Genomic DNA, 27,274 nt, shown 5'->3' with positions numbered 1-27,274 from the left:
GACCTCTCTGGACCCCTGAGTGAGCCACAGGAGTTCATGCACCATCTACAAATCTGCACCACCCTCTCCTCTCCTCCAAAATAACGTGAATCCCAGCAAGATTTTCACCAGTTTTCAGAAAACAGGAGGATAATGTTGTGGGGAGTCGATACCCCATGGATCCAGGCGGCTGAGTGAGGAATATAGGGTGGTGCACAGCACAGGCGGCCTGTCCGCCCCATGAGTCCCCAGACAGAGTCCCCAGACGGCGTGATAGCAGCAAGGGGACCTCCTAACATAGGCAGAGCAGGTTCTGGCCTCAGAACTGGATAAACTGATTTATCGCCCAGCTGAATGCTTGACCTGAGGTTCAAAAGCCTGGGGATTCACGTATTTCCTCACTGTGTAGCTTTTAGCATCCCTGACCCCCAGTCACTGAATGTGGTGCTAGTGACCGACAGGCATGTGGCAACAGAAAATCTCCCCTGCCCAGGATTCTAAACATGCCTGTGTGGGAGAACACATTCCATTGTTGGGGTGCCCTGGAGCCAGGTCTCTGAAGAAAAGCCTCTTCATGCTTCTCAATGCTCAATTCATACATGAATTCTTAATTAATGTGTGAATCGCCCTATAACTAGCCCATGAGCTTCAGCCAAGTGCACGTTTCTTTGTCCTTTTCCCATACTTCATTTTTAAAAAAGATTTATTTATTTATGCATACAAAAATAAGAGCTGGGGTACAGGTCAGAGGTTCAGGGGTATGTGTTTGAGAAGATTCACCAAAAACATAGTGGGGAGCAGAACAGGCAGATTGACTGAAACACACTGCTGAGGGGAGCAGCGGGGAGACAGGAGAGGTCTGCTGCGCCATGTGGGTAGCTCCCTGGCTGGGGATCGAACTCGTGCTGCAGTGGCTGTGGGTAGCTTCAAAGTGCTGCGTCTTAACCCCTTGCGCCACCAGGGAGGCCCCTTGTTCCTTTTCTTAACCGAGAGGCAGATTTGAATTTTTCCTCCTAACTCCTTGTAATAAAATCCTCTTTTCTCACAACTGGTGTCCTTGATGTAGGGCCCCTGGGAAAACATAATTTTCTTAGAGTTTCTCAGACTGTTTTTCACCGTGACCTTCCAGCACAGGTGGCCTAGCAGATAACATGTAGCCTTGAGATGTGTCAGCCTGGGCAAGAGCAGCAAATACTATGTACCCTTGATGTACAGTTTCCCATGAGCTAAACATACTTGTGTAAACTAGGCCTAAACTTGGCCCTGTGCCGGCTTTATCTATAAATCCTATAAAGCTAAAAGCTAACAGGGCCCTGGGGATGGGCAGGGACTCTCACTGTTGCCCTGTTGCCATTGCTGCTGGCACTGCTGCCTTTGCTGCTGCTGCTGGGGGAAGGGGGAAGGTGAGGAGGAAGCTCAGGGGGCCTGGGGCCCAAGGAGCCTGCGACCACCAGGCTGGCATGGGCACAGGACTGCTGCCGCCTGAACCACTGGGCGGGGTTGCTCCCATTGGGCCAGCCACACAAATAATGCTGTTGCCACCGTGTGTCTCCTATTGCTGTAATAATAATAAAGATGTGGGCCTCCCTGGTGGTGCAAGGGGTTAAGCACAACACTATGAAGCTAGTTGCAGCCTATGCAGCACAAGTTTGATCCCTGGCCGGCCAGGGAGCTACCCACATGTTGCAGCAGTCCTCTCCTGTCTTACCTGCTGCTCCCCTCAGCAGTGTATTTCAGTCAATCTGCCTGTTCTCCTTCCCATTCTGTCTCTGGTGAATCCTCTCACCTCCCCATTGCACCTCTGGCCTGCACCCCAGCTCTTATATGTATAAATAAATAAATCTTTAAAAAAAAAATAATAATAAAGACTTGTTCCTGCTTCACACACATGGGCTTCGTGAACTGCTTTCTCGTCTGCCACCATCTAGAATAGGACAAGCTTGTAGCTGAGGCCCTGCGCTGACAGGGACTCGGAGGTGTCAGGCAGCTAACCCATCCCTGCATAACAGTGACCTCAGACAACACCACACAGAGAGAATCACCAGGGCATCCATCTACCCGTGAGAAAGTGAACTCGCAGCTGAGTTGGCTTGTTACCTGGCATTAGCTCACCGAAACACCTCCCATTTCAGAGAGGACTCCTTGAAGGCAGGAACAGGTCTCTATTGTGAGTTCCCAGAGTTGATTTTTCCTTCTGGAATGCAAGTGCATGATTTAAGCATCCAACTCTAAGGTGGCTATCTTAAACTAACAAGCCAGACACACCCCTAGCTGAGAGTCAGGTTACACACACCCCTGCTGAGGTGCCTCTGCTGTACAGATCCTGTTTGATTTAGATATCTAATCATTTGGCACTGGTGTCTTTTTCCATTTTTCTGATTTTTCATTTTTTTTTAAAGATTTATTTATTTATTTATACAAGCACTGGGTACAGTCAGAAGTGTGGGAGGGTGAGAGAATTCACCAGAGCCAGAGCAGGGAGCAGAGCAGGCAGACTGACGAAATACACTGTTGAGGGGAGCAGCGGGTGGCAGGAGAGGTCTGCGTGCCATGTGGGACCCTCGCCTGGTGGCTGGGGATCGAACCGGCGCTACAGAGGCTGCGGGCAGCTTCGTAACCCAGCGCTCAACCGCTGCGCCACTGGGGAGGCCCAGATTTTTTATTTTTTAACTTTATTTACTTATTTTTAATGGAGGTCTTATTTGGATACCCCCATCAGGTATTACCACTATAGGGCACTTACCACCATTCTTTTTCCTTCGTTTATCTCTCCCCAAGATTTAAATTCCTGCTCTTATGATTTAAATTCAACAATTACGTGTGATCCTCTTGAGGTAGAATAGGAATTCAGCACAGAGGCTGCAGCTGAGGCTGTCCCCCACCCTGCCCCCCCCCCCACGCCCATCCCACCACATTCAGTAAGTGGGAAAAGCCCATGTACCTTCCACAGCAAGGTGACCCAAATCCTACTTTTTTTTTTTAAAGATTTATTTATTTATGCATATAAGAGCTGGGATGCAGCACAGAGGTGGGGGGGGGGGGTGTGAAAGGATTCACCAGAGGCAGAGTGGGGAGCAGAACAGGCAGATGTACTGAAGATATTCTGGCTCTCTCATGAATTCTTTCCTGCAAGAAAGTGAAGAACTTCCAGGGTCCTTCGGTACCACCCCATGCTCCATCACTGGGAAACCCTAAACTCACCCCATCTCAATCCCAATAAAAGCAGGAGCCCAGGCCCATGGGCACTTTCCCCCCTATTCCCTTGACTGCACTGTGGCCCGAGGGGTACTGAATCATTTCCAGATCTTATAGGTAATAAGCCTCATTTTTTATCCGTTTCATGATGATTTTTGCTAAAGTGCCTCTTGGAATCAGAAGAATCCTAAGGGTGGTCCCCAGGAAAAGGGGAGGTTCCAGGTTCCCTGCCCCACACAAGGGAGGGTGGAGCTGAGCAGGACAGAGAAGAAGCTGGAGAGGAGACTGGAGAAGGAAGGAAGCAGGATGGAGCCAGAAGGAGACCTGGAGGAGGCACGTGGAGCAGAGACATGTGAAGAAGCTGAGCTTGCTTCCTGGTCCTGGACTGGGTGACACAGATGTGGGTGAGAGACCCATGGGGAGGTTAACAATCGCAGCTTTTATCTTGGTTTTGATTTTGCTCTTTCCCTCCCAGACTTGCCTGGTTGTTTCTGATTCTTTTCTGTGGGTCCCCACTGGAAGGTGCTTTAGACTTGTGGCAGGCTTTCGGGCCTTGCTTTGGGCCAACCCTGGTTAGCTGGACATTTACCCACGAGGGAATGGGTAACCTTGGGTGCTTGATTTGGAAACTATATTCTTTGTTCAGCAATTGTATTAAAGTTCCTTTCCATTAAAGGTCTTACATGTTTTGTCTTGATGTGGCAGATGGCAGAACCTATTTAGAGGGGGCAGGTTTGGGAGTTCTGGGGTGCCCTTCTCCCTGACCTGTAACAATAGTTTCTGTGTAAAGGAGGAAACATCCATCAGAAATTTACCTGTGTCCAGGTGAGTGGCCTTAGGCATCTCATTAACATTATTATCAATAAGTTGAGACCAACATGAATAATGTCTATTTTATTTCCTGCTATGTCCCCACTGCCTAGAATATTTCCTGGTAAACAGTAGGTGCTCTACACATATTTGTTGAACGAAGGAATGGAAGGATTTGCAGAACTCCGTGGCCTGAAATAATCTTCATGAAGTGTAGGTAAAGCCAGTAATTGTCCACCAACCTCTATGTACATATCTGTAGTGTGTATGTAGGTAGAAGCCACTCATGAAATTTGAGATAGCCTAGCTAAAAGAAATTGTGAGGGCCTTCTTGGTGGCGCAAGGGGTTAAGTCTCAGCACTAAGAAGCTATCCACAGCCACTGCAGCACAAATTCAATCCCCCCGACCAGGGAGCAGAACCAGTAGGGCAGCAGACCTCTCCTTTCTCCCCGCTGCTCCCCTCAGCAGTGTATTTCAGTGGATCTGCCTGTTCTGTTCCCCACTCTGTCTCTGGTGAATCCTCTCACCCACCACATGTCTGGCTTGCACCCCAGCTCTTACATGCAAAAACAAATAAATCTTTAAAAAAAAAAAAAAATGGGCCTCCCTGGTGGTACAGGCGGTTGAGGCCACACTGTGAAGCTGTCCGCAATCTCGGTAGCATGGGTTCAATCCCGGCCAGCCGGAGAGAATCCCACATGGCACAGCAGACCTCTCCTGTCTCGCCCGCTGCTCCCCTCAGCAGTGTATTTCGTCAGTCTGCCTGTTCTGCTCCCCACTCTGTCTCAGGTGAATCCTCTCACCCTCCCTTGCATCTGCCCTGTATCCCAGTTCTTGTATAAAAATAAATAAAATCTTAAAAAAAAAAAAAAAGAATGAAACATTAGAAACTCCCTCCAACCTGGCCACCGTGGGCTCTGCCAGGTCAGGAGATACTGTGTTTTCAAGGACAATTTCCAATATTCTCCCAGCCTCCCTGTGAGGACAGGAGCCGCTCCCCCCATCAAGATTGCCTGGGGCCTCTGCCATCAGACTGGGGGGGCCTTACTGGGTGGGCGAATCTTCACTCTCTCTGGGCTCGCTCAGACATTCTCATGGTCTCTCCACTGCTGTCCTCCGCTCTCTGCCACACCATCCTCTGCTGCCCTGATGCGCTCAGTATCTGGCTCAGGTGTGCCCATTTACGCATGCTCTCACCACACTCCAGGTGTCCATCATCAGGCTTGCGTGCCCCAAGCCCATGCTCCCAAGCGTCTCCTACAGTCAAGGCCTCAAGTGATGGCCACAGAGGCCTGTGGGGCAAAAGGCTGAGTTGATCTTCCTTTACCCCACAGCAGAATTGTACTACAAAACCTCATTAACCCTTTGCTCAGCTTTCAACATGGTGCTAGTCTGGCTTTGTCTGCAACTTGCCTGGCTTTCTCATTCAATCTGTAGACATTTTGTATGTTTCCCCCACTGACAGGAATATTAAAAAATTGAAGATCAGCACCATGCTGTTACTAGCCCTATAGCAACCTCTGAATACCACATCATACGCAGCCTAAATTGTAATTTCACGGTAGCCCTCAAAGTTATCTCTTTTTCCTTTTAACCATGAGCAATTCTCCCTCGTGAAAAAGTAGAAATCCACTGGCCCCTGCTCAAGAAATCACACATCACACCACCCTGTGATTTGCATAGGGTGGTAACTGCCACTCACTCTCTGTATATGGGTGCTGCGTTCTTATTTTCTTCCTTCTTCTAATAACAGCTCTGTCATTGATTTTTTTTAAAGATTTTATTTATTCATGCATACAAGAGCTGAGGTGTAGGCCAGAGGTGCAGGGAAGGTGAGATGATTCACCAGAGACAGTGGGGAACAGAACAGGCAGATCCACCCAAATACACTGCTGAGGGGAACAGCGGGCGAGACAGGAGAGGTCTGCTGCACCACGTGGGTCAGCTCCCTGGCAGGGATCGAACTCATGCCGCAGTGGTGCCGATAGCTTCATAGTGCTGACGCTTAACCCCTTGCGCCACTAGGGAGGCCCTGTTGTTGATTTTTTACTTCATAATCATAAACTTTGCAATCCAGCTAGACTTGGAAGGGGATAGGAAAGCATGGAGCCCATACTCCCTCTGTAGGGCGAGCACAAAGATGATTGGATATTTTGAGCAGATGAGAGTAAAGGGGAATGCTCTTGAGCTACAAAAAGAATGTTCTCGAGGTTAAGATAGAATACAAGTCAAATGTATTAGAATTATCCTTGGTCAGCAATGACGATCTTGCTGGCCTTGCCATTCCTGGGCCCACAGTGCTCGCTGATGTTCACAGTGCTCACGGCTTCACTCACCTGGCCAAAGACCATGTGGTTGCCACATGGAGCAAGAGCCACTTGCTCTTGGCAATGCAGAGGAAAAACTGGGGACCCCTTGTGTTGGGTCCAGCATTTGCCATGGACAAGATTCTAGGATCTGTGTGCTTTTGGATGAAGCTCTCATCATTAACTATACCCCCACAGTTGGAGTTGCCACTGCTCTCGTTGTGGAATGGGAAGTGACCACCTGGCTCTCAAATCCTGGAGTCAGTCTGTGAAAGTAGGAACCTCCATAATCAAATCCTTTCTCCCCAGTGCTCAGAACAGGAAAGTTTTCTGCTGTCTTTGGAACTTTGGAAACTGTTCCAAGGAGATTGCACCCTAAGGCCCCACTGTCAACAGTGACATCGAAGAACAGGAAGTGGACCATCTGGCAGCTGCAGTGCTCCCTGGCCTTTAACAAGCTTTATTGATCTATAATTCAGATAGTATAAAATTCACCATTTAAAGGACAGTTGTCGGGGCCTCCCTGGTGGCACCAGGGGTTAAGTCACAGCACTATGAAGCTATCCCCACCACTGCAGCACGACTTCGATCCCCGGCCAGGGAGATACCCACATGGCACAGCAGACCTCTCCTGTCTCCCTGCTGCTCCCCTCAGCAGTGTATTTTAGTCAGTCTGCCTGTTCTGCTCCCCACTCTGTCTCTGGTGAATCCTCTCACGTCCCGCATCTCTGGCCTGTACCCCAGCTCTTGTATGCATAAATAACCATACCCAATTAAGGAGTCACTCCCAATTTCTTTCAATGCTTCCCCCCAACCTGGTAACCACTAATCTGCTTTCTGTCTCTGTGAGTTGGCTTTTTCTGACCCTTTCATACAACATGTGGCTCTTCGTCCAGTCCCTGTTTGAATCCTCAGAGAGGTGAAGACACTGGCCCAGGTGTGGGTTCCTGGCTCTACCAGGAGCAAAGACCTCTGACCAAGCAGCCAGAAACCTGTCATCTCTAATCTGCTTTTGAGCTAAATCAGAAGCACTGGCCGGGTGCCTACTTAATTCAATTAATACAGGTTAAACACTGTCATTTCCTGGGCCCTGCTGTGATAACATGGTGGGGAGTGGGTGGCTCAACACAGCTAATGAGTTGAACCAGAAGTCAGCAGTCTGGGACCAGAGCGTGTGAACTTAACCACAGAGAGCCTGTCCTGCTGAGTCACCTGGTGAAGCACATTCCTTAAGGGGCTTGGTGAAGGGCCTTAATTTCCAGAGGCCTGGAGGAAGGGACTTTATCGAGGGGCTGTGAGCAACAAGGCCGATCTCCTCATGAGCATCGGGTTAGCTGTGAAGTCAAACTAATTCAGCCAACACTGCCTGCCTGGCTGCTTCCTTTCAAGCCCAAGGGTGTTGGAGGGTGAGGTATCAGGAGTCACTTCCAGTTGGGCTCAGCATCAGGGGGGCTCAGCCCCCAGCTGCGTGGGTTCAGAGCGGGTCCAAGTGTCTAGTTTCTTCTGCAAGGTAATGCTCGCGCAACCATAATGGGCTCAGGGTGTTACTTGTTACAGGTTTCGCATGACCTATACCTTTCTAGCTTCTAGAAGCTTCCTAGGAGTGAGCAGGTCACATCCTGCTTGATTTACCACATTCTCCTCTCAGTGGCCCCTGGGTTCCCGGCTCTACCAGGAACAAAGACTTCTGACCAAGCAGCCAGAAACCTGTCCTCTCTAATCTGCTTATGAGCTAAATCAGAAGCACTGGCCGGGTGCCTACTTAATTCAATTAATACAGGTTAAACACTGTCATTTCTTGGGCCCTGCTGTGATAACATGCTGGGGACTGGGTGGCTCAAAACAATACAAAGTTATTTTCTCATAGTTCTGGAGGCTCAAAGTTAGCTTCTGCCTCTGTCATTACAAGACTGAGTCACTGGCAGGATGGATTAGGACGCACCCCACTCTAGGGCACCCTCATTTTACCTCATTGCATCTGTGAAGAGCACTGTCCTAGTACATTTCAGGTACTAGGGCTTGGGATTTCAACATATCTTTGGGGGCACAATTCAACCCACATATACATACAATGTACTTGGATGCTGTCTGAGGAGCGGCCAGCCCTTGAGCAATGTCATTTTATTCAAGGTCATTTTATTCTTTTTTAAAAAAGATTTGTTTATTTATGCATACAAGAACTGGGGTACAGGCCAGAGGTGCGGGCAGGTGAGAGCATTCACCAGAGACAGTGCGGAAGGGGTTAAGACTCAACCTATGGAGCTATCCGAAGCTTCTGCAGCACGAGTTCAATCCTGGCTGGCCAGGGAGCTACCCACATGGCGCAGCAGACCTCTCCTGACTCATCCACTGCTCCCCTCAGCAGTGATTTCAGTCAATCTGCCTGTTCTGTTCCCCACTCTGTCTCTGGTGAATCCTCTCACCCCCCCCCACCCTGCACCTCTGGCCTGTACCCCAATTCTTGTATGCATAAATAAATAAATTTACCCAAAAAAAAAGAATTTGACTCTTACTTGTATCAATAGCCTATGTCAAGGTGGGTTCGTTAGACATAGGTTTGCTTAAGTTGCAGTTTCCAAGAACCAAGGTTATTAGTGCGGACTTGGTCGACTGGGTGAGGTACCGGATTCCAAGATACCGGACTTCCTTGTGTTGCCTCTGGGGAGAAGCAGGGGAAGGTCTTTGAAGGGCTACATTTTCTGCTCTGAACTTGCAACCTCATCAAAGAGCTCAGCAAATATTTGTTGAATGAATTAGTGCCATTTGTGCTTGATAGCTGGCTAACTCCTACTTTAGAGCTGTCAACTTCCTTTTCTAAACACAGTAAGCAAGGCACTTTGAAGACAGGAGACAGCACTAGGTAGTCTTAGCATTTAAACAGAATTAATTGTAATATACCTGTTCTACCCGGCCAGCTCCCTGGAGCCAGCCCAGCGCGGTCCACCAGGGGTCTTCCCCTGGGTGGGGACCTATTGGGAGACAGTGTAGGAGGGTGGCTATGAGGATGGGTCTTCTGAATCTCCCACCCCTTTCCAGGACCTGCATCACTCCCAGGATGTTTTGCGGGGAGAGGGAAGCCCAGGGGTGGGGCTGATGTGGGACAATTCACTTGAAAATGAATTCAACAAAGTGCCTCTAACCAGAGCAAACAGCGTGTTTATTATGAAAAAGAGAACTTTGTATAGACACAAGTTGGACCATTGCATTTGGAAAGCCAGGTTTATAAAGAGAAAAGGACATTTGCATAGACACACACGGGCAAAGCGCTGTTTTTAAAAGGACTGGGGTGGACTTTCATATTGTTCTAGGTGGAATTTCTCACTCTTTTTTGTTCTTCACATTTTAAAATGACAGGTTTATTAGGCAAAGAGAAATAGGAGAGGCACCAGCAGTCACAGGCCGGCAGGAGAGGTGTGTTGCCAGTGCAGAAATTGTACTGATAGAGGGTTCTTCTTTTGGAGAGTTCATGCCTTTGTGTGATTGTTACCTATTGTTAAATTCCTTCTAGGGTGTGATTAGGTTGATCCGTAAGGGCCAAGGATTCTGTATAAAAGCCCTCAATCTCCATATCCCACTTCTGGTCTGCCCCCTCTGGATACTTTCTGTTGCAGCCTGACACTTGCTAGAGAGGTTGGCGCCTAAAGAGTTTTCATTTCTAAAGCTGGTTTAACAACTATGGTCATGACTTCTACCTCCAGCTCCAGTGCCTGGTGTTGTGATGCCTCCATCCTCAATTTTCTGCTCTTAGCCTGGGTTGGTATCCACGTCCTTCCTCTCTGGGATTCCTAGACTGTGCTTCCAGTGACCCAGCCGACAGGAAGTCTCAGGGCGAGGGAGCTCACCGATCCTCAGTCTGTTTGGGCTGTTACCATAAAAATATGAGAGATGGGGTGGCTTAAACAACAGAAAACTTCTTCCTCCCAGTTCAGAAGCCTGGGAATCCGTGAGCAAGGCACCTGCTCCTTTGGTCTGTGGTGAGAGACTGCTTTCCCGGTGCGCACACTGACACCTGGTGTGACCTCTCGAGGAGGAGGGAGAAAGAATCATTCTTGCATCTCTTCTTCTTTTCATTCGAGAGGGCTCCACCTTCATGACACCTGACAGCGACCTTCTACTTGGACACCCCAAAGTGAAGCCCCTGTAAAGCCGCTCTCCAACTCCTGATCCACAGAAAGTGGAAGACAGAATAAATGCTTGTTGTTTTAAGCTATTGTCTGGGGATAATTCATTACATAGCAGTAGTGCCCTAACCCAGAGGCCCCTCCCACCCCCCTCTTGCTTTTGCTTCCCTCCCCCCCTCTGTTTTCTTGAACACCCCCTCCCTCATCTCCACACCCATGATGACTGCATTGAGGACGTACGGAAGTAGACTATGCGGAGACAACTCTGGGAATATGCAGTATTGTTCGTTTTTTTTTTTTTTAAAGACTATTTTTTTTTTTAAGATTTATTTTTATTTATTTATACAAGCACTGGGTACAGTCAGAAGCGCGGGAGGGTGAGAGAATTCACCAAGCGAGGGCGGGGAGCACAGCAGGCAGAAGGACCGAAGGACACTGCTGAGGGGAGCAGCGGGCGGCAGGAGAGGTCTGCGCGCCATGTGGGACCCTCCTCCCGTGGCCGGGGAGCAGCCGAGGATCGAACCGGCGCTGCAGAGGCTGCGGGCAGCTTCGCAACCCAGCGCTCAACCGCTGCGCCACCGGGGAGGCCCAATATGCAGTATTGTTAACACGCGATAGAAAAGGTGTGCAAGCTCAGTAGCCGCCCAGGAAATGGGGCTTCAAATAAGCAAGACACTTGGAAAGGACCGAAAACAAATGACAAGCTGCCATTGAAATGTCTTCTAAACCAGCACACCTATGTTGAGTGGACATTTTGAATACACATAAATGACCACATTCTAAAGAGTTTTTGCTAATATACAGATCCCGAAGGAGGTTTACACTGAAACAGAGCACGGGCATCTCTGTGGGTCTGCTAGACTTAAGCAGCCTGTTCAGCCACCATTCTCTGTTACCTGCAGTTCTGCATTCCTGGACAAGGCCAGAACTGTCTGGCCAATCAGCCATAGGATCCTAACCTTACAAGGTGCCTTTCCAATCAATCAGAGCAGAAAGCTTGATCACCCCGGGAAGGGTGTGCATCACGAGATGTGACTGGGAACGCCCTGGGGGCCGAGGACCAATGTATGACATGGAACCCCAGAAGGTGATCAGTGGAATGCCTTGTTGATAAGATTGGAACCATGGCCACGGGTCTGGGGTTTGTTTTTTTTTAACATTTATTTATGCATACAAGAACTGGGGTACAGGCCAGAGGTGGGATGTGTGTAAGAGGATTCACCAGAGACAGAGTGGGGAACAGAACAGGCAGACTGACTGAAATACATTGCTGAGGGGAGCAGCGGGCGAGACAGGAGAGGTCTGCATCACCATGTGGGTCACCTCCCTGGTCAGGGATCGAACTTGTGCTGCAGTGACTGCGGATAGCTTCATAGTGCTAAGACTTAACCCCTTGACCCCTTGCGCCACCAGGGAGGCCCCTCTGGGGTATGGTTTTGATGGTTGTCAAGCAGCTAAGAATTATCTGGTCAGCAGGCTCATGTCCCCCCAAGCCCTACATGACAAAAACACATTCTTTGGTGTCACTCATCTTTTTCTCCTTGTCCTCCTGCCCCACGTATCTGATGCCATGTGATTATTCTATCAATGAGAAGGCCAGGATCTTGTGTGTGCAGCAGCATTCTGCACCTTGCAGCCTGCTCCACGCCTCCTGGTTATCAGTGTGGTGTTGCCCACGCCACATATCTCTGCACTTGAAAATACACTTAACACAAGACAACCACTTTGTCATGCCTTAATCCAATTTTGGCCCATACTGGGCTTTCTCATGTCACCATTAGAACCCAGGGTGCAGGAGGTCAGTCTGTCCAAACTTCCTGGTCTCTGTTACCCCTTGGGGATAGCTGGCTGCTCCCTCACTGATGGCCTGTGGGTGAGTAGACAGAGAGTCAGTGTCACGGTGAGGCCTCTCTGCTCCCGCAGGCTGCCTGGGCTCAATACCTGTCTCCTCAGTTTTAGGGGATGTGCCCCTCCCCCCCCAGGTTCATCCCCTATATTCATTCAGGATAAGGTCTCATGTACCCCAAAGCCTGAATTCTTAGCTACTAAACACACACACTGAGTTCCCCTTCACCTGAGGACAGGGAACCTGCCTCGGGACCTACAAAGGAGAGGACAAAAGCACCTTAAAGCAGTGAAAAGGTTCAGGGTGCACCAGCCCCACGTGGGCCAGTACCCCCGTACACACGACGAGTGCCACTAAGCCAATTCCTCTGGTGCTCCCAAGAGCTGAGTAAGCAAGTTCTCTGTGAGGTTCACTTTTCAGGGGGCACAGTAAGCACAAAGAGGTTAAGCCAGTTGTCAGAGGTCACCAGGCGGGCAGCAGAAGAATCTGGCTTTAAATTCAAGAATCTTGATCCCGGGCCCAGGCGCTGCATGCCCCTCACCCCAACTCTCTGCCTGGGTGGGCGGGGGTGAGGAGGGGCTTGGGGGGCCAGAGGAGTCTATCTCCCGCCAGGCCTAGGTCAGCCGCGATGCCCACCCACTCTGGCAGGAAGGCCGCTTCCGGCCTGAAGATCCAGCGGAAGGGGGAGTCGGGCAAAGTGTAATTGGCCAGGTAGACGGTGTGCCCACCCGTCAGGTAGGCCGCCCAGATGCCGAAGGTGCCCACGGTGATGACGCTGTGGTTGCACTGCGTGAGCAGGGCGAAGTCCCTGGCGGGCGAGCCCTGGCGGCCGCTGCCCGCGAGCACCACGTCCCGGAGGGAGCGGTCGATGTTCCGGCGGCACCAGGGCATGTCGTCGCTGGAGACCACGAAGACCGCGGCGCGGTAGCGGGCCCGGAACCAGGCCAGGGCCCGCCGCAGGTAGCCCGGATCCGCCACCACGCCCTTCCACACCCTGGGCATGACCTGCACGTAGTCCCCGCGGCGCACGTGGACCCCCACGAAGGTGCTGGGCCGGCTGCCGTTCACCCGCAGGCCGCGCAGGAACCGCTGCGCCTCCTCCCGCACGTGGTCGTGCAGGGTGAACTCGCGGAGGATCTCGTCGCGGAGGTGGTGGTAGAAGGTCCAGGAGCAGGGGTAGCCAGTGAGGCGCACGTAGTCGCCCTGGATGTGGCGGTACTGCTCCTCCATCCAGTCGTTCAGGTGGTAGTTCCGCCAGGGGATGCTGCTGGCCGTGGCGTCGTGCAGGACCGGCAGGCTGATCCTGAAGATGGGCGCCAGCGTGCGGTGCATCTGGGCCGGGATGAAGGCGGGCCGCCCGTTCGTCTTGGCCAGGGCGTACAGCGTGGCATACTGGCCCATCTGGTTCCCCAGGCGCCCTCTGGAATTGATGGTGAACATGCCCTCCTGGGCCAGGTATCTGGGGACCAGGGCCACACGGGCCGGGGAGGCCCAGGGGCTGGGCACCTGAGCCAGACGCTGGTGGCAGTGGAAGAGAGTGGACATCAGGAAGATGAAGATGAGGAAGCAGACAGAGGACCGGCAGGTGGCCCAGAATCTCAGGCCTGCTGTGGAGAGGAAAAAGGCAAATAAGACAGGAGAAACCCAATTCCCTCAAGTTTGAGGTAGGGATGATCAGGTGGAACCTTATAGAAGTGCCAACCCTGGATTGCATTTTACCAGCAGGAACAGTCATGTGTGTGGTCCAGCCCTTCAGAATTACCTCACAGGATTACAGAGGTAACTTCTGTAACATTCTTGGGATAGCAGGGTCAAGTGTCTGTAAGTTGAGTAGAATAAATCCTTCTAGGGTATCTATTCCTTCAGCCTTGCCCAGGGAGTGCAGTCTATGAGGGTGGCACAGTGTGAGCGGAGGATGAGAGCTCCAGGTCTGAGGCGGGACAGCCCAGGCTCTGCCTCCTGCTGGCTGGGCAATCCCTGGGCCTCAGCGTCCTCTTCCGTAAAATAGGGTTGACCTTAGCACCAGCCATGGAAAGGGCTAGGTGATAGTGGCAGTGGTGGACCCCACACAGTCTTTGGTGCTTTTTCTCTGGAATCGGGGCAGGCCTGTGGCTGCCATCCATTGGGCAGAAATGACCTGTGTCCTCTCTGGACCAAGGACAGGCCATTCCAGTGTGCCTCTGAGACATCCTCTCTGCGCTGCCATATGTGCAACTATAGTTTTTTATTTTAAAGAATTTTTAAAAATTTATGCATACAAGAACTGGGGTGCAGGCCAGAGGTGCAGGAGGTAAGAGGATTCACCAGAGACAGAGCGGGGAACAGAACAGGGAGACTGACTGAAATACACTGCTGAGGGGAGCAGCGGGAGAGGCAGGAGAGGTCTGCTGCACCATGTGGGTCACCTCCCTGGCTGGGGATGGAACTCATGCTGCAGTGGCTGGTGATAGCTTCATAGTGCTGTGACTTAAACCCTGCGCCACCAGGGAGGCCCTAGTTTATCTTTAGGCCTTCCGTGTACCCTTCTTTTTGGAAGGGGCACCCACAACATTTAGAGATGAATTTAAACGTCATACAATTCACTCATGTAACATCTACAAGTGAGTGGTTTTTAGTCTACTTAGCGCTGTGCCACCCTCAATGAATCCTGGGAGATGCTTATCACCCCCACCCCAAAGAAACCCTGCACCCCACCCCTCAGCTGTCCTTCCCCCAACCTTCCCATCCTCCCCACCGCCTCCCTCCAACAGGCCCATTTCTGTCTCCGTGGGTTGGTCTCTGTGTCTGCTTCACAGAAACGGATTCTGGCCTGGTGCTCTTGGGACTGGCTGGCTGCTTCCACACAGCTCAGTTTCCGGGCTCACCGCCCCGCAGCTCAGCTCAGTCCGCCACTGACCGCTCTGCCTGTCCCACTGACATTCCTTGTGTGGATGCCTCCTTCTGCCCATCAGTTTGTCGGATGGAAGACATTTGGGCCGGCTCTGCTTTCGGGCTGCGGCGAGCGTGGCTGCTGTGAGCAGTGTGCACAGATATCCTTGTGGACCTGTGGGCCCGTGAGTGGAACTGAGGATCTTGGGCACGTCTAGGCTCTGCAGCCCCAGGAACTGCAGGCCCCTGTCCATAGCAGCCACCTCCTTCCCTGCCCACCTACAGCACAGGCAGAGCCTGGCTCGTCTGTCTCCTGACAACCGTGCCTAGGTCTGCCTTTGTGGTCACAGTGGGTGCCAGTGGCACCTCAGCCTGGAGCCTACACACCGGAGGCCCACCCAGGTCATCTCCGCGTCCGGCCAGCTCCTCCGGGCTCTCATCAGTCTCCCCGTCCTGGTCAGGTGGGGTCGGCCCCTTCGAGGACTGCTTCCCTCTGAGTGTTCCCAGAAGTGGCCTTTTCAGTCTACGCTGGTCTCTGATGCCTCCTGTCCAAGCTTCTCCTCTCCTCTGCCCCAGTCTCCACCATCCATCTGTGGGTTTCCTGAGGCCAGTCCAGTGGCGGCAGCTCAGGAGTCCCAAGGCTCATGCAGAAGAGCTGCGTGGACCCTACTCTCCCTCGTCAGGCCTCCCCTCCAGGTCCCCACTTTCCCCTTCCCTTTCAACATCCGGGTTCTGTGGGCCTTGCCTCAGCTCTCCTCCTCCTCCATCCCAGAGTTCCTCACTTTATTCCTCTGCCCTCTTTGGGCGCCCCTTGAATGCGACATGTTTAACACAGGTCCCCAGGGAGGCCCGCTGGCTCTTGCCACCTGAGGACTTAGCACAACATCTCATTTCCTGTCCAAGGCGCACAAGAAAGGTCCTAATGCTTTAGTTTCTGAAGAGCAAATGCAGTCTGCCTCTGAGTGCCGCTTCTCACTGGGCTGGGAACAGTCCTGTGCCCACAGTTTTCATGTCGCCTGCCCAGCCCAGGTCCTGTCTGGGCTGCTGCATGAAGGACTTGGGCTTCAGTGTCTGGCCAGTTCACTCCACCCAGAGGAGCCCCAGGCAGGTCCCAGAGCTGGGGCAGGGCCTGGGCTACAGTGCTAAGTTCTATGTCACCAAGGTTAGAGTGACAGTTTGGCCTCTCCCAGAGAAGGAATTTTAAAACCGGTCTATGACGAAGTTGTGATCTTTGAGGTAACCTGCCTGCCAGACCCCTGTCCGCCCCTTGTCCCCACCAACCTGCCAGTTGTTACTTTAGCTTCCTTGTTCCTGCTTCCTTCAGCCCTAGAAACACCTTTCATTTCCTGCAGCGTTTGTGGCTCCTTTCTACCTGCTAGAGGGAGGAGAGGCTGCCTGATGCATGATCGACTGAGGAAAAGAGTAAGATCTTGAGCATTTGCTCAGTTGAATTTTGTCTTTTTTGACAGGACCGCCCTGCAGCGCCACCTCCGTGCAGTCCCATGAGGCACGCTCAAAAGGGCCCAGCGCTAGGTTTAATGCTCTGTTCTAGAAAGTCTCAATCCGTCTGAACAGGGCACCCACCAGGCCATTTTGCACTCAGCTGCTCTGTGAATCAAGCTCTGACCCTGCCTCGCTGCTCCCTCTGCTGGCCCTCCATGGCCTAACCAAGTGAAATGCCAAGAGCTAGATCCAGGCTGACCTTCCTCCCTTTCCTCCCGCCTCAGGCCAGGCTTCCCCTTCCGCTCCACAATTCTTTGTGGGCCGTCTTGCTAAAGACAGGAGTCTAACCCAAGCTGAATTGGTAGGCTTGGTTTCTGTTTGTGTGAGCGCCTGGGTGTTTTGCTGCAGAGACAAGGATGCTGCCCAGACTCCACCAGCGGGTGGGGAAGCCGTTTCCTAATATGTGGACTCGTTACCCACAATGCCAAAATATAGACAGAAGGTTCTAAAACACCTCTAGCCAAAAGAGTTCCTTTCAGACATGAGACTGTAGGTCTGTCTTTGCTCATTGAGTTCTCAAGAGAATGTGAGGAAAACAGTCTTTTAGGTTCATAAAACAGACAAGGAACCTAAGGCACAGAGATGTTAAGACACTAGCTTTAGGTCACACAGCAAGGAGAGAGGTGGAGGCTGGGTCTGCACCCAGGCAGTGTGGTTCTGAAATCTGAGCTCTCAATTACTGTCCTGGACTTTTCAAGACTGTCCTGAGGGAGCGCACTCTCCATCCAGTTCCACATGGGGTTGGGCCTGCCCTGCTCCATGGGGCCTCTGTAATTGCTGGGTTGTGGGGGTGGGGATAAAGAATCTCTGGAAGCCTGGAGCTGTGAGTCCTACTCTGCTGAGCTCACCTCAGAGTGGTACCACCCCTCAGAGGTCCTGGCTCTTTTCTAGAGCATTGTGAGGGTGAAGGTGGCCAATATTTTGAGGAACACTGTGCCACCCCCCACCCCCACTATCTTTCTGGCAAAAAGGAAAGTCTCCTTACAAGAAAAAAAATAGGATTTTTTCCCCCCTCAGCTGCAATAGCTCCTACCCCTCCACTCCCTGCTCCCTGCTCCCCAGGTATCTTTGGGTTTAATTGCCCCAGGGAGCTCAGGCTATTAAGAACATAAGTGAAGAATAGGGCCTCCCCTGGTGGCTCAGCAGTTGAGCACTGGGCTGTGAAGCTGCCCCCAGCCTTTGCAGCACCAGTTTGATCCCCGGCCACAGGGTCCCACATGGTGCACAGACCTCTCCTGCTGTTCCCTCTGCTCCCCTCAGCAGTGTACTTCGTCTGTCTGCCTGTTCTGTTCCCCACTATGGCTCTGGTGAATTCTCTCACCCTCCCATGCTTCTGACTGTACCCAGTGCTTGTATAAATAAATAAATAAATAAATATTTAAAAAAAAAAAAAAAAAAAAAAGGAAGTGAAGAACATCACTCCCCGCTGGGTATCATTAGCTTAAGAATCTTCTAGTCCCAGGAAGGGGCGGGGGGGATGGTGGGGAATACCGCCAGACAGAAACTTCCTTTCTGAATTTTCTCTGGCAATAAAACTAACCCCTGCTCTGGCTGTCCCCTCTGCCTAGGTCGCTCGCCAGGCTCATCCTTATCTCCCGACTCCTGCAGCATCCTGCACCCATGCACTTCCCTATCAGCTTATTTAATCACTTGTGACTTCTTTTGAGGCGATATCCCCTGGCTTTGCCCCACCAGCGCGGGGATCCTATATACCCCTCTGATTTGGGGGTGTCTCTCTGCCCCCCAATCCCTTTCTTTTGCTGTTAATTACTCCTCGTGGCTTATTTTCAAAGCCATGTCCCTGTCCTGGTTCTCACCAGGCTGGCCCCCCACCCCAATATGCAAGCAGAAGCCTTGGCTGTGCTCCCCTACACCCGCCCCCAACACACACACACACCCTCAAAGCTCCGGGCAGTGGGTCCCCAAGTGCTTGCCAGGATCGGTCCTTGTCTGAAAATACAAGCACTCAAGGCCACAGCAGCAAACATTGTGCCCCCTCCTCCCGCAGCCCTGGCTTTACTCAGCGAGAAGAGATGGAAAAACGTGATTTTTTTGAGTCAAAACTACTGGGGTGCGTGACAGATCTGACAGTGACATTCTTGTGAAAATTTCTTGATTGAGGTATTGACGGCCATGGGAAATGGGCCATGAGAAGACTAGCTTTGAGCTTCTCCCTAATGGGGATCCCAGCTTCCTCCCTGCAGCCCTGGAACTACGGAGGTCCTAGGAATTCTTGCCACCTCCTTCCTCACCATCTTAGGAAGTGCCCCCAAGCTATAAGCTTCCTGGGGAGGTGGGACCCTTCCAAGAGCAGAGTGTTACGGGGAGGGACTGACCTTAAAGCTCGGTTAAGTCACAGTCAATAGAAGGTTCCAGAAGGGTGAAGGGGCAGACTGGGGTCCCACAGCCAGTGGCCAAGTGCCACCTCAGTGTGAGCAGTCCCGACTGCCTGGGCAGGTCAGCCCCTGCCCGATCAGCAGCTGCTGGTGGGGGAGCTCGGAGCTGGGAGTGGGTGGGGCAGTGGTGTGAGTGCGAGCATGAGCCGAGTGGGATCCCAGACCCAGAAGCCCATCCGGCCCTTGTCCAGTCCTACCTGCCTTCATCCTCCTGGGCCAGGCTGCTTGGGGCTGTCTGGCTGCGGGCCCCCCGGGGGCTCCGGCTCTCAAGTCCCACCCGGTTGGGGGTGGTGTGACTGGCAGGGGTCCCTGCAGAGAGAGCAGGCTGCTGTTGGTGAGGGGATTGGGGGTGGGGGGGCGCCCTGGTGGTGTTGGATTCATCAGGCTCTGCTCAGAGCTCCCGCCCAGAACCCCCCAGGAGCCTGGGGCCTGAGAGCAGCCACTCGCCACGCACGCCCAGAGCCCACACTGCCGCCGGCTCCTGCGGGAGGGCAGGACTTGCTTCCACTCGAGGAACTGATTCCAGAGGACGCTCTCTTCTTGGGCACAGGTTTGGCCCAGTTTAGGGGTGAATGGTGGGTGGGGTGCATGCCCAAAAGCTGGGGAAAGGAGCCTGGTTCCCATGTGGACCCCCATGCTACCCAGGCACCGGGCCTCACTGTGGGTTTGGTGGGAGCACAGGCAGTTCTGCTTCTTAAAGGGGGCTTGGGGTAGAGGGGCTCCAGTCACCAGAAGGGCGGTGGCTGGGGCCACGTCTCTGGGTTCCCCAGTGGCAAGGGCTGACTTCTGGGTTCCCCAGGAAGGCTGGGAGACTCGGTCGAGTCAGCCAAGGCATTAAGGGCCAGAAAGTGGTGCCCCAAAGAGTCACTTAGGCTGGAAGGGAGGAGTGGGGATGGGGGCCGCTCACTAACCAGGGGGCCGCTCACTAATCAGGGTGGTGCTGAGGGCGCCTGGAAATGCCCGCCACGGGAGTGCAAAATGGCGCCCTGGGCTCCTGGGGAGGGGCGAGGGCTATGCCCTTCCTCTGGATCAGGAGGAGGCGGTCTCTGCACAGGGCAACTGCAGTGGGGACACCGGGGTCTGAGTGGTCAGCCTAGGGGAGTATGGGGCCCCACCTTGCACCCCCAGGTGCCTCATGCACTCCCAGTCCCCGGTGGGGCTGCGTTCCAGCTTCAGAGCCAGGGGCCTGGACACCGGGGACCAGAATGACGTGAGGCTCCCAGGCCTGAATGAGCTCCTTCTCAGGGCTGAGGCCCAAGGGGAGGGCCATTTCAGTGGCAGTCCTTCCTGGCTCCTGCCACCCCGGGTTCCGGTCTTCTGGCCCCCGTACGTCTGGGCTCCTGGCTCTCCCTGTCCTGCCTGCTTCGCTCCTCTCTCAACAGCTGCCACCCCCAGTATCTGTTCTTCTGTCTTCTCTGGGGACCTGTGAATGGGTACATAAAGTGGGGGCTCTGATCCCTAGGGAGAAGCCTAGAGTGGCAGGCAGGGGACTGAATTACGAGAAATCTAAGCACACAGCCCACCCACCTGAGTCTTCCAGCACCCGCTGCCCAGGCCCACAGGGACTCTGTACCCATTCCCCAGCCGTCCCCAGGCTCCCAGCACCCCCACATCCCTATCTGGTCCCTTAGCATGGCTCTCCGGGCTTTGTACCCGGGTGGGAAAGGGTTAAAGGCGGGTGGGGTTGGGGGTGGGTGGCAGGGAGGCTGGCTGTTTGGCGATAATCCCCTCCGTGCCCTGGGTGTGGAGAACAAGGTTAGGCCCCCACGTGGGAAAGGGCCTCGCTCTGATCCGGGTGGGCCGGGGCCTGGCCTCCAGCTTCTGATCCGCCGCCGGGCAACCCACTTAGCCCTTCCCCTCTGCCCCCCCACCCCCGCCCCACTCCCAGCCTGCCAGGCCCTGCTTTCTGCGTCTGTTCTCTTTCTGCTCCCCAGGGCGTCTCTGCGCCCACCTGCCTGATAGTCTGGACCCCATCCCCCCAAAGCCTGTGGACGCTGGGTGTGCGGCCTCTATTTGTCTCAGCCTCCCTGGCCACCCCTCTGGCATCATGGTTCCTTCCTTTGCCTGGCCCTGGCCCTGCTTGTGCTGCTTCTTCTCCCTTTGTCTGTCTTTGCTGTCTGGACTTTGGCCCTTTTTCTATTTCTTTGCGGCTGGTCTTCATCTGTCTCTACCTCCCCCTCCAGGGCCCAGGCCCGCTCTCCGCGCCCCCCCCCCCTTGTGTCCTCTCTAGGCTTCCCCAACTGTCCCCCAGGTCTCCCCAGGGCCCCCTGCCCCTCGACACTGAAGGAGAGCTCTGGGGTGTTAAGCTACGGATTAGTTCAGGCAAAATTCTCAATTTTGCTTGCGTTCTTTCCCCTCTGGGTTATGTAAACAGTAATTCTCCCCAGATGGAACTATTTTCCTCGCTTAGAAAAGCAGCCTGGGAGGGGGCCTGGCAGGGCTGGGGTGGAACGGGGTTCCTCAAGGAGCCTCGGAGAGGGGTGGAGCCTCCGCATGCAGCCCGACCCCAGCCACTGCTCTCCTCTGCAGGTATACTGGCCTCTGTTGGGACCATGCCCGTGACCTTTGCTCTCTTGCTCCTCCTGAGCCAGGCCACCGCTGACCCCTGTTACCATCCAGGGGGCCGCCCCCGCTTCTGCCTCCCACCAGTGACCCAGCTGGCAGGCCTGGTGGCCTCCTGTCCCCAGGCTTGCACCCTCTCCCTGGGGACAGACCCTGGTCTCCGGCCCACCTGCAATGGCAGCCTGACCCTGGCTCTGGGTGACCCCTTCCTCGTGACATCCGTCAGTCTGCGCTTCTGTACCCCAGGACCCCCAGCCCTTATCCTCTCTGCTGCCTGGGCCACCAGAGGTCCCTGGAGATCACTGTGGCGCAGACCCGCCTGGCCTGGGGCCTTGGGGGGCCCTGAGCGGGTGACCTTCCGAGTCCCTCCAGGCCCTAAGGCCAGCGTGGTGGCCAGTCACCTCCGTGTGGAGTTTGGGGGCCCAGCAGGGCTGGCGGCAGCTGGAGTGAGAGGCCGCTGCCAGTGCCATGGTCACGCAGCTCGCTGTGCTGCCCGTGCCCAGCCCCCCCGCTGCCGCTGCCGTCACCACACCACAGGCCCCGGGTGCGAGAGCTGCCGCCCTTCCCATCGCGACTGGCCCTGGCGGCCCGCCACGCCCCGGCACCCTCACCCTTGTCTGCGTGAGTCCTGGGCCCCGCTCTATGCCTCTCCCCACAATGGTGCTCCAGACCAGAGCTTTCCCATCTTCCAGCAGCCCCTTGTCGGGTCAGTCCTGCCTCTGCTCCCACCTCCAGCAGCAGCCCTTGGTGTAGGGGTCTACTGAGTCACCAGGTCCTAGAGGCAACTTTACTGCATGGACAGATAAGCGTGCACGCATGCGTGTGTACACACACACACACACACACACACACACACTCTGTTCCTCTCTCTCTCACACACACACACACACACTCTGTTCTTCTCTCTCCTCCCACACCCCTCCTCCTCCTCTACTTCCTGCAATGTCACAGTCACTAACTTGTACCCCAGCCCACTGCCTCCCCACTCTGTCCTCATTCCCATGGAGTCTTCTCTGGAGGCCACCATCCTCCTGGGGCCCCTGCCCCATCACCCTGGGGCCTCTCGGTTTGGTGGCCCATTCCCACAGCCAGATTGGATGCCCTGTAGGGAGGAGGGGAGACTCACGTGGCCTGCGGGTTGGGTGGGGTTCATCCTGGAGCTGGACAGGGTGTGGGGGTGGGGATCGCCGTCCCTCAGGGACCAGCACACGCCCTCTGCACCTGGGTAAGACGCCAGCAGAGTTGTGATGGGGAAGGGTCTGGGCAGATGGGGGAAGCTGTGGGCTTTGCAGACCTGGCAGTCTGAAGCCTTCCCCCCAACCTGGTTTCCAGAGGGGAAGTGGTTCTTCTTGGTCAGAAAGAATCCCAAGTGTGACTCTCCCCACAAATCTCAAGCTGAGTAGCACTGCCACCTTGGACGGACACCATCAACACCCTGGGGGAAACAGTCCTCACTGCAGGAGAAAACTGCAGCTCAGAGAGGGGGTTATTTTCTGCTGACTCAGGTCCCAGGCCTCCCCACGACTCCTCTGGGCTCTCAAGACCTCCCATTCTGGGCCTCTCAAACTTCTTGAGCCAAAAGTCTCCTCAAATCTCTCCAAAGAATGAACCCCCTAAGCACATCTCTCTCTGGACACTGGCTAGACAGACAGATCCCTGGGCCTAGCAGAAGCCTGCGGGTGAGCCAGAATCTGTGATGTTCTCAGATGTTCTAGGTGGTTCTAGCAGGTGGGAAGGCTTGAGAGCAGCCTGCTTAGAAAACCTGATCAGTGTTCTCCAGGAAAATGTGCTCACTATCTAATCCTCATTCGAGAACCATGAGAAACATGGCTGAGTGCAGCTTGCAGTCAGGAGGCCTCCCTCCCACCCGGCCCCTGCCCACCCTTAGCTGTATTACCTTGGGCAGGTGACTTCACCTCTCTGCGTCTCACTGTTTGTGTCTGTAAAATGGGGGTGTGGGTAGCCCATTTCACACAGTGCAGGGATGGCGAACCACTTCAAGGCCCCTGGCCTGGCCAGTGGAAGCTCTAAGCCAGCAGGCACATGGTGTGTCAGGCCCTGGGTCACTTTCTATTCAGTTTCATTTAAACCTCCTGAAGAGACGGTTATAAATGTCACTTGCAACAAAGGAAATGAGCTAAGGAAAGAAGGTACTTGCCCCAGGAACACAGACAAGACGTGCACTCAGGGTTCCGACCACACCCCAGACCTCTGCTTAAGCCCCCCCTCCGTCTCACATTCACTCAGGAGGCTCATCATTCCCCAGGGCTGACCCCACTTCAGGGCTGTGCACCCATGTTAAAGTTGAGGATGAAGAGGTTTTGGGACCCAGGCTGACCCAGGGCCCCCACAGCCTCTCACACTGTACCCCACTTCACTTCCTTTCCTGAGAGAGTGGGGAGAAAGCTGGGACCCTGGGAAGGGAAAGCCCAGGCCTGATGTGACCCCACTCCATTTTGCTCCCAGCCTGCTCCTGCAACCAGCATGCCCGCCGCTGCAGGTTCAACTCTGAGCTGTTTAGGCTGTCTGGGGGCCGGAGTGGGGGCATTTGTGAGAGGTGCCGGCACCACACAGCTGGGCGGCACTGCCACTACTGCCAGCCAGGCTTCTGGAGGGATCCTAGTCAGCCCATCACCAGCCCCAAGGCTTGCAGGGGTGAGTGCAACCTGAAGGCTGATTTAGGGAACAGGAGGCAGGACCAGAGACTGGGGTTTGGGGGAGGAAGGGGTGGAGCTTGGACTTCTGGCCTGAGGGAGGAGGGGCTGGGGGCCTAGACTGGGGTGGGGGACCCTGAGGGAGAAGGGGCTGGGGAATTGGGTGGGAGTACCTGAGGTCCAGCCACCCACATTCCCAGCTCCTCTCCTCACATAGCCTGCCAGTGCCACCCTATAGGGGCAATAGGAGGCACCTGCAATCAGACCAGCGGACAATGCTCCTGTAAGTTGGGGGTCACCGGCCTAACCTGCAATCGCTGTGGTCCTGGCTACCAGCAGAGCCGCTCCCCCAGGATGCCCTGCCAGAGTGAGTCCTGAGGCGGGGTCACAAGTCCTAAGGGGGCAGGAAGGAGGCATGCCAGGCCTGTGGGGGGTGGGGGGACTGTAGGTTGAGTGCTTGGTCCCTGAGACATGGCAGCATGAGGCTGGAGCCAAATTCTGGTTGGTTCAGTCCCACCCTTCCCAGGTGGGACTGAAATTCCGGACTCCTCAGTCTTGGGGAGAAAGAGGCTAGGGGCCTGGACTCTTGGGTCCGAGAGAGGAGCTTGGCCTGGACGCCTCTTCTAGGTCTGAGATAAGCAGCAGCCAGGGACCGGACTCCATATCTGGGAGAGGAGCGGGACAGTGTTTGCCTTAAGAGACTAGACACTTGGGGTTCAGATGCCTGGATTCCCTGGGGGAGGGGTGGGTGTGTGTGTGGGGTGGGGGGTGAGGTTCAGTTTCTCCCTTGGTCTCTCACAGGAATTCCAGAGGCAACCACCACCCTTGCCACAACCCCTGGTGCTTACAGCACTGGTAAGTCAGGGCTAGCTGGAGACCCCTGCTAGCAAAGGAGAGGGAAGGTGGGGTGACTGGGGTCCCAGGTAGGGGACACCAATGAAAATGGCCCGTTGAGCCCAGTGATGGCAGTTTGGGCCTCCCAGCTGATTTAGGGGATGGGCAGGGGCAGGGCTCTGCGGCCCAGGGCTCAGGAGCCCGCCACAGACAGCCTGACCCTCTCCAGACCCTCAGTGTCACAACTACTGCAATATCTCGGACACCAGGATACACATGAGCCTCCGGAGGTACTGCCAGCAGGACTATGGTGAGTGAGGGGAGAAAGGGCTGCACTCTAGATGACTCTGGCCTTCAGTTTTCTCATTTTACATGGGAAAAGATTTTGGACTCTGAAGGGCCCTTCCCAATCTGGAATCTAATGGGACAGAAGACAAATGGGGAGCAGGGGGTTTGGGGAGGGGTGTTCATTACCTTCCTGTATCTCCTGTTTCCTCATGTTCTTGCAGTTTCACTCTGTTGTGCTTCTGTGACGGAGGGAGGTAACCTCCTGGGGGTGGGAGAAAGGGGAACGGGAGAATGAAATGGGCCCTGCCCTCTCCTGCCCCTCTTGGACACTTTTATTCCACCTTCAGGGTCCCAGATATCTGAAACTTAGCCCCACTCCCACAGAGCCTCCCTAATTCCTCAGCCCACACCAGTGCCATGATCCCCAGACCTGTGAGCTCAGATATCTCAGCTCTCTCTGGAGGTCAGCCCAACCCATGAAGTCAAACCAAGCCGCTACTCCCCTCGATGGTACAGGATCCCGTGACCGCTCCTCCCTGTGGAGCATCATGTGGCGACTAGTGTCCTAGGCCTTGCATTGTGGAGCCTTCTCCCCACACCTCCCACTGAGGTCTGCTCCATAAACCCAGCTTGCTAGCCAGAGTCCTGCCCCCAACACATCTTACCTCACTTCCCTCAGTGGTACATTTTTCTGAATCACTATTAGTAGGACCTCAAATCTTGGGTTCTAGGGACTGGATGCCTTCTGGTCTCCCCCAATCTATCCCCAAATCCTACCTCCACAGCACCCCTCTTTTCTAAGGGCTCTGTTCCTAACATGTTCTGACCCTGCCATATTAAAGACCCCTGGGTCAGCATGTTCTGATTTCCACACACCTGCTCCCCATGGGTCCCCCTAGTCACTCCCACTTTAATTAAGTCCTGCTTCCATCAATTCTATTTATGATGACCCCCCCCCATGGCTCCTTTTTGTACCACCTGACAGATCTTAGGCTCCTGGGCCCCTCCTCTGGAGGAGACTCCCATTGTTCCCCTGTCCCAATCACAAGTCCCCACTTCACTCTCACAAGCCCACCGTCCTTCCCTTGACAATGTCTCCTCCAGCAGGCCCGTCCATCTGCACACCCTCAGAGGCCAGACTCTCAGCCTCTCACCCCCAAAGGTGCAAGGTCTGTCTCTTTACTGACACCAACCCGGAAGGCCACCCTCAGGTCCCCGGCCCTTCCCCGACAGGACTGACACCACCAGGATCCCCACCGCCCAGTCCTGACATTTCCCCTCCTGCAGTTCTCCGCGCCCAGGTGCTGGCATCCGAGGTGGCAGGCCCTGCGTGGTGGCGGCTGGCCTTGCGCGTAATGGCCGTGTACAAGCAGCGGGCGTGGCCCGTCCGCCGTGGCAGCCAGGACGTCTGGGTGCCAGGCGCCGACTTGGCCTGTGGCTGCTTGCGCCTGCGGCCCGGCGCCCACTACCTACTCTTGGGCAGCTCGGCCGGCGGTCCTGACCCCAGGCGCCTAGTCCTTGACCGCCATGGCCTGGCGCTACCCTGGAGGCCGAGCTGGGCCCAGCCGCTGCGGCGGTGGCAGCGGGAGGCGCACGCTGGAGGCTGCCGCGTGACACCAAGCCCGGAGCTGGAGCCGAAGCACCAAGGCCGCAGCTCGGCTGCCTCCAATGCCAGTCAAAGCACTTGGACGGGACCGTGAGCGCAGCCTGCTCACTCGATGGCGCGTCCGGGAGAGCCAGTTGGAGGGCGCAGAGCCCCGACGTCACGCTCATGCGCCAACATCCTGCCTCACCAGGGATAGTTAGCCAAAGGCTGCACACCTCAAGCAGGACCTTTGGTTCCTGACTAGGACAACTGGCCCGTTGAGCCATGTAGCTTTTTCCCCTCAATAAAGTCTTAAATCTTGAGGA

At 54.5% G+C, this 27,274-nt stretch overlaps 2 protein-coding genes across 5 annotated transcripts in view; one reads left to right on the top strand and one right to left on the bottom strand.

Moving 5' to 3' along the window:
• LOC119249524 (netrin-5) overlaps positions 1-27,274 on the top strand; it is a 45,812-nt gene extending 18,538 nt beyond the window's left edge. For 3 of the 4 annotated variants that reach the window (XM_037516919.2, XM_037516918.2, XM_054697281.1), the window contains 6 exons: positions 21,555-22,208; positions 24,054-24,242; positions 24,459-24,608; positions 25,043-25,096; positions 25,305-25,385; positions 26,651-27,274. In XM_037516919.2, coding sequence (XP_037372816.1) covers positions 21,555-22,208; positions 24,054-24,242; positions 24,459-24,608; positions 25,043-25,096; positions 25,305-25,385; positions 26,651-27,063 — 1,541 coding nt within the window. In that variant the 3' untranslated portion in view covers positions 27,064-27,274. Of the gene's footprint in view, positions 1-19,416; positions 19,576-21,554; positions 22,209-24,053; positions 24,243-24,458; positions 24,609-25,042; positions 25,097-25,304; positions 25,386-26,650 lie in introns of those variants that run through there. The other variant, XM_037516922.2, reaches the window with a different exon arrangement.
• On the bottom strand, positions 10,869-27,139 carry LOC119249527 (galactoside 2-alpha-L-fucosyltransferase SEC1-like). The gene is made up of 5 exons (XM_037516923.2): positions 27,079-27,139; positions 25,550-25,625; positions 22,714-22,808; positions 19,223-19,334; positions 10,869-13,865 (listed from the first exon to the last, which is right to left on the bottom strand). Exons 2-5 carry the CDS (start codon positions 25,572-25,574, stop codon positions 12,796-12,798), a joined length of 1,302 nt encoding a protein of 433 aa, XP_037372820.1. The 5' UTR covers positions 25,575-25,625; positions 27,079-27,139; the 3' UTR covers positions 10,869-12,795.

This window comes from Talpa occidentalis, unplaced genomic scaffold (assembly GCF_014898055.3).
Source record: "Talpa occidentalis isolate TD23 unplaced genomic scaffold, MPIMG_talOcc4v2.1 talOcc4.17, whole genome shotgun sequence".
NCBI classification, from domain to species: Eukaryota; Metazoa; Chordata; class Mammalia; order Eulipotyphla; family Talpidae; genus Talpa; species Talpa occidentalis.
The sequence above is the reverse complement of the archived record's forward strand: the minus strand, read 5'-3'. Positions and strand labels throughout refer to the sequence as shown.

Excerpts from the sequence above, each read along its gene's own strand:
- LOC119249527 (XM_037516923.2), bottom strand. The coding sequence starts at position 25,574 with ATGAGGAAACAGGAGATACAGGAAG. Across the intron at positions 22,809-25,549 it reads GAAACAGGAGATACAGGAAG|GTGCAGAGGGCGTGTGCTGG; the intron begins GTAATGAACACC and ends CGTCTTACCCAG. Across the intron at positions 13,866-19,222 it reads GCCCAGGAGGATGAAGGCAG|CAGGCCTGAGATTCTGGGCC; the intron begins GTAGGACTGGAC and ends TCCTCTCCACAG.